The following is a 6,000-nucleotide window of genomic DNA, read 5'->3' as shown; positions in this document are numbered from 1 at the left end:
TCCCGGTATTAAAACTACAGACTAAAATATTATTTACTGTGTATTGGAATGAGGCTGGTATTAAGATTCAAGTCTGGGTTAACTTATATACACTTCTGAACTACTGGCTCCTGGTACCTTAGCATAACGACTGTTATAAAGGATGTAAATAACTGGGCGAGGCCACATTTCAGCCCATTTGGCTAGCACGCCACGCCTGTTTTTATAACCTACACAACACAAGCTAACCATTCGCAGACTCCACGTTTTGTTTGTCTGGTCGGGTTTGGTGACAGAACAGCAAAATGGCACAAGATAGTCCGCCGTGAATTAATGTCATACCCCTCCCATGCATGTATATACGATGTGAAATGAAATATATACATATACCTCATTTGAAATGATATATACGATAAAATGGATATTTGAAAACTATAAAGGAAAAGACAAGGTAAAAACAGTATAATTGTCATCTGACACATCACAGAAAACCAAGTTTTTAAAACAGTTACTCTGTTTGAAAAAATCTGATTTCTCGAACAAAAATCAATGCATTCTGAAGGTGAGATGAAACAGCCTTTCATGAAACTGCAATGAGCACAGTTTATATTCAAGTGTAAAATATATATTAAGTAAAGTATGTCATTTTAAAACCAGATTCAAGAATACAAAAATTAGCGCTTCATCTTTTAAGCCGTTGCATGAATACACTTGTTCATTGCGAGAATAAATGACCATCTATATACCTTTTCTCTCTTTTATGGCACTATATATTCTAGATTTATTGATTTATTTAATCTGGTGTTTAAGATATACTCAAGGATTTGTCTTTTACGACAGTGGTCCTTTTATTGAATGGAGGGGGTGGTGTGTGACCGGAGTGGCAAGGCTCCTGACAAACCTGACTTAAAGCCGCAGCCACGACAGCAAAAACTGTATTCGAACACGCGACCTCAACAATTAACAATTTTTTAATCATATGACGACTAGAACTGTGTGTACTTGTGTCTGCTTGTGGCAGGTCGAGTCCATGCCACTAAAATATCATTACGAAGATACCAGGCATGACATTCCACCAAGTCAAATTATACTGTCACCAGGCCATATACTCATGTTTCCTTGCTCTAACCTCTTAGTGCTGAGCGCCAAGCGAGGCAGCAACAACTACAGTTTTAAAGAGTTTCGTATAACCCAGGTTTGATCACTGGGTCTCTCGACCCCGACGCTCTAACCATTAGGACATCGAATCAGTCGGGTGTACACATTTTTTTCCTTCTTCAGGATCCATGCGACCGGTGGATGGATGTGAAGTGGGAAGCTTAACCATGAACAAACGGCTTGTTTTCCTGAGTCTCCTTGTCTTCGCTGTAGTGATCCTTTACTGGTTGTCTTCAACGATGCTGGTCATATCACCTCTCACACACTGGGTCCGTGATCAGAGATATCAAGTGCGCAAACCCGGCTGTATAATTCCTGCACTGCATCCATACGACGAGTCCATCGTGAAATTTGTCAAACATTTACCAGATTTACGCTGTGACAAGGGCCATGTGGCATTCACCTTTCAAGATGGACGGTGGCTTAGAGTCAATAAATCACTCCACTTTTCGTACAACATCAGCTATTGTTCGTTCTCCGTCATCAAGCGAAGACCGAACTCAGACAACGGTATCATTATTTCAAAACCTGTTAAATTTGAAAAGGATTTCAAAGTATCAGATGACTTTTTGTCGGTAAGCTGTTACAATCAGACAAATAAGGAAATTTATAAAAATTGTTACGCGTTTGCTGTCCCCAAGAACGTTTCTGAAGAAAACCGCACCGTGGTGTCAGCACCGGAGATCGATTCCCAACCACCGCCAAACGTCCTATTAGTGGGGGTGGACTCCATGTCAAGGCTCAATATGATTAGACAACTGAACAAAACATATCACTTTTTGACCGAGACGCTCGGGAGTGTTGAATTCCATGGCTACAACAAAGTCGCAGATAACACGTTTGTCAACGTGGTGCCGCTACTTACTGGCAAGTTTGTGCATGAAGTACCGTCAAGTGGAAAGAAAATACATGTGGAGAAATATGAATACGTGTGGAAGGAATTCTCCAAAGCGGGATACCTTACACTTTTGGCTGAAGATCAACCACAAATTGCCACGTTTAACTACCTTAAGCCCGGTTTTCCTAGACAGCCTACTGATTACTATCTAAGACCTTTCAGTTTAGCCATGAGCAGAAATGGCGGTCTGTGGAATAAGCATGGGTGTTTCGCGGGCCGCGCAGAGACAGGCATAGTCCTGAGCTATCTGTCCGATGTTCTTGACTTAAAACAGGACAATTCCCTCTTTGCTCATACCTTTCTAACCAGAATGAGTCATGATCATGTCAATCATGTCGGTAGGGTTGATTATATTTATCTGGAGTTCTTCCAAAACCTGAAACGCAAAGGTATTTTGAACAATACCATTTTGTTCTTCTTCGGCGATCACGGAATGCGCTGGGGCGCCTTACGTAATACTTATGTTGGAAAGATGGAAGAACGGCTGCCGATGCTGCTGTTATATTTACCACCTTGGTTCAAGTCCAGATACCCCCAGGTAACAAACAACGTACATATCAATGCTCACAGACTTACTACTCCCTTTGATATTTATTATACTCTGAAGGACATAGCCTCAAGGAGGTTTGATGGCGCTTCGGACCTCCAGAAGGGTCGACGGGGGTTCAGTTTGTTCAGAAAGATTCCACTAAGCAGGACGTGCGAGGAGGCAGAGATTGCTCCTCACTGGTGCACCTGTCAGTCACAGGTGGAAGTCCACGCCCAGGACAAAACTGTCATTGCTGCAGCCAAGTGGTGTATAGAACACTTGAACCGTATCACCAATAGCACTAAGTGCGCGGTTCTACATTTAAAGGCCGTCAACAGAGCCTGGCGATTTTCAGTCAGTTCTTATCTGAAAAACAAAGAGAATAAAACCTTGACTCATTATCAGATCATGTTCTCAACTGTGCCCGGTGATGGGCTATTCGAAGCAACAGTTCGCCAAGTTGAATCCAAAGACATTTTTAAATTGACGGGGGAGATGAGCCGTATTAACAAGTACGGGCAGCAATCACATTGTATCAACAACGCAAATCTGAAAAAGTTTTGTTATTGCAGAGAGCCTCTCCAGTAAAGAGATTTTTTATGTTATATGTTTGAGATTTGTTAAAATAATTGTTTTTGGTTGATCACAAAATAAGGTTTATTGTTCTATACCAGATGACTTAAATCTACAACAAAATCTAATGTATAAACCTCTTGTGTCATCGAGTTGCATAAATGCCTTAAAAATACCTTCGTTGATCATATTTATGGTTTTGTATTCTATAAGAACATTATATATGTGAATACATGGGCACTACCATGCGCGCTTAGAATACACAAAGTAGTCATGTAGTTGCACACTGAACTCTTCAATGAATGGGGACCCGATTTCCTCCCACCATAATGCTGGTCGCTGTCGTATAAGTGAAATATTCTTGAGTAAGGCATAAAAACACTAATCAAATAAATACATAAATCAAGGAATGGAGATAACATTGTATAAGCTACAAAAATTTTCCGTGTACACGAGTTTACAGTGTTGCACTATTCGACCAAGTAGGTCACCGTGTGGAATGTTAGCAAAATCTCATGTCGGGAAAGGGCAAGGATTGGCTATAGGCCAATGCGAACGCAACCAAACCTGGCCTACTGAATGATCTCTAAGCACCACGTGCGTTTATTTACACGTTCCAAACGCGAAACATGTGGCTCTCCATGTCATTTGTCAGACGGCTTCCGCGCGTGAGGGCTTCACTCCAGGGGTATGTGGAAACTGAAGAACTCCCGGAGTCAAGACATATTCGGTCTTGTATGTTTGGTATATTAACCAATCAAATCAAAGTAGACAGTGCAGGTCCGCGCATGCCAGAGAGGCAGGCTGACATGCAGGCCATGCAGCAGAGTTGGTTGTCGAGTGGGGTCGTTCAGGGAGAATAACTCTGCTCCCTCAGCCCGAAAGAAACCACCGATATGCCTGGGGGTGGCAAAGCTCAATTTAACCCCATGTCTATTTCAGACGTGCATTGAGGTTGTTTTAACAAGATCGATTATAGTGTATCTCTATTGGCATTGTTTGTAATATTTTGCATTTTTTTAAAAATTCTAGATTTATTTCATAGTTTTGCGGCTTGCTTTTTTTAGCTTGTTTATTTAGAATTTTTCTTAAGCTTAGGCCTGTGGTTCTGTTGTGTTTTCAACATTCCTTTTGTATTATGAATATCTTTCAATTATGTATATATATAGTTAAGTAATAAATAACAATTCATATATACTCATTTCATATATAATCTGTTACAAGATTTTACGTTATCAACGTAGTTAAACGTTTCAACCTGCAGTGTTGTAATCGTATCTTCTGACGGATGTCCGATAAATTATTCCTTTACTGAGTCGTCAACGGCAAGATATGTAGTATATCCACATCACACAGAAGTTATTGCCGTCTTTGATGCAGCTTACTGTTCACAATATGCTGGATACTTGTTCAAGTTTTGGTCTACATTTACATGTACAGTTATGCGTTTCTCCTTTTCGATATATATTTTGCCATATGAAGTTTGATAATGCGGAGCCTTGCTTTGCATGATATTCTTCACCTTTCGTCTCTTTAGTCTGAATGGTACATTGCTGGATATATTATTTGCGGTAATAAATACAAATTGTTAAGATTAATATTCCAAGCGTCTTAATTTTTAATTCATGTTGGAGTATAAACTTAAATAACTTGGGTAGATTATCAAGATTACTGAGTGCCTTTTGAAATAAAACTGTGTCTTATAATTACCGTTATCCAAGCATCAGGCCTGTGGCTTATTCCACAAACACTTTTGACCAGATTACCAATTATAAACTAGAGAAAGATGAACACTGCGCGAGCTTCCCCTTTCATGTTTGTTTGCGTGATGTTGAATATCACTTTCAACGTTGCACCATTTATACGCCATCTTCTTGTAAAAGATCGTATGTGTGACGTATAGTATATAGTACTGCAACACTACACCATTCCTAATAGATCACAAGTTCGAAGTATACGGACAATTCTGTTCTTGCCCTATCCTTGCAGTGCAAAGAAGAATTTACCAAAACTTCCCAAGCCATTTGCCTGATCTGACTCCAGGCCTCCCGCTTAAGAAGGGAATACTTTTTTTATCGCCTAACAATGTATTAAAACTTACAATTTTCTGTCAAATTGCCATATGATAAGTATAAAAAATTGTAAGCAACTATATGTTAATTAATACGTTATTAAACACGAGCAAAGTAATATGCCTTCTGAAGTTACCTCCCCTGCACCGTCATGTTATTTATATATACCATGTGGATGGGAGAGTTGTTGCCCCTGAAGTTCAGTTACAAGGCGGGTTTTTTGAAGTAAAAAGGGTATTAGTCGACCTTGAGCCCACAGACTATAGAGAAGTAACAGTCCCTGTTCTTCACTTGTTTCTGTGTTTAAAAATACGTCCTATAACGTTTGATAATACATGCATTTAATTGCATGCTTCAAAAAAATCGTTTCCGTTCTGGTGCCCAAGTTATGGGGAGCGGCCAGACCGATTTGACTTCAATTTCTTTGATTTAATTTCATTTCATTTTCTGGAGTCATTATTTTACTTGGTCTGTTATTTAGTATAGGTGTTTTAATATATACCAAACACCTACAATGGATATAGAAAAATACAGATATTGCATATCTTCTGGAGAAATTCAAGCTCTCTTTATATGATGGTTGTGCTCTGTAATTAGAATGTAATTATTAAGAAGATATGCGATTATGCATTAAAAGGAACACTATATACAAATTATTTATTTCACTTAAAACAAATGACAATATAAATCGCGCTAAATGTGACTAAAATTTGAATAATACATTTTTTGTAGCAAAGATTTTAGTAAGGAAACTAAAAATAGTATATGAAGAAATATTACTCTCTATTGTG

General features: G+C 39.0%; 1 protein-coding gene across 1 annotated transcript; it reads left to right on the top strand.

The window, feature by feature from the left end:
- Positions 1–1,265: 1,265 nt before the first annotated feature.
- On the top strand, positions 1,266–3,152 carry LOC135470750 (uncharacterized). The gene has a single exon (XM_064749789.1). The coding sequence runs from the start codon at positions 1,266–1,268 to the stop codon at positions 3,150–3,152; it is 1,887 nt and encodes a 628-aa protein (XP_064605859.1).
- The last annotated feature ends 2,848 nt before the right edge of the window (positions 3,153–6,000 follow it).

The sequence above is a fragment of the Liolophura sinensis genome, chromosome 7 (genome assembly GCF_032854445.1).
Source record: "Liolophura sinensis isolate JHLJ2023 chromosome 7, CUHK_Ljap_v2, whole genome shotgun sequence".
NCBI classification, from domain to species: domain Eukaryota; kingdom Metazoa; phylum Mollusca; class Polyplacophora; order Chitonida; family Chitonidae; genus Liolophura; species Liolophura sinensis.
Note: the sequence above shows the minus strand (reverse complement) of the source record. Positions and strands in the feature narration are given on the sequence as shown.

Excerpts from the sequence above, each read along its gene's own strand:
- LOC135470750 (XM_064749789.1), top strand. The coding sequence starts at position 1,266 with ATGCGACCGGTGGATGGATGTGAAGTGGGAAGCTTAACCATGAACAAA.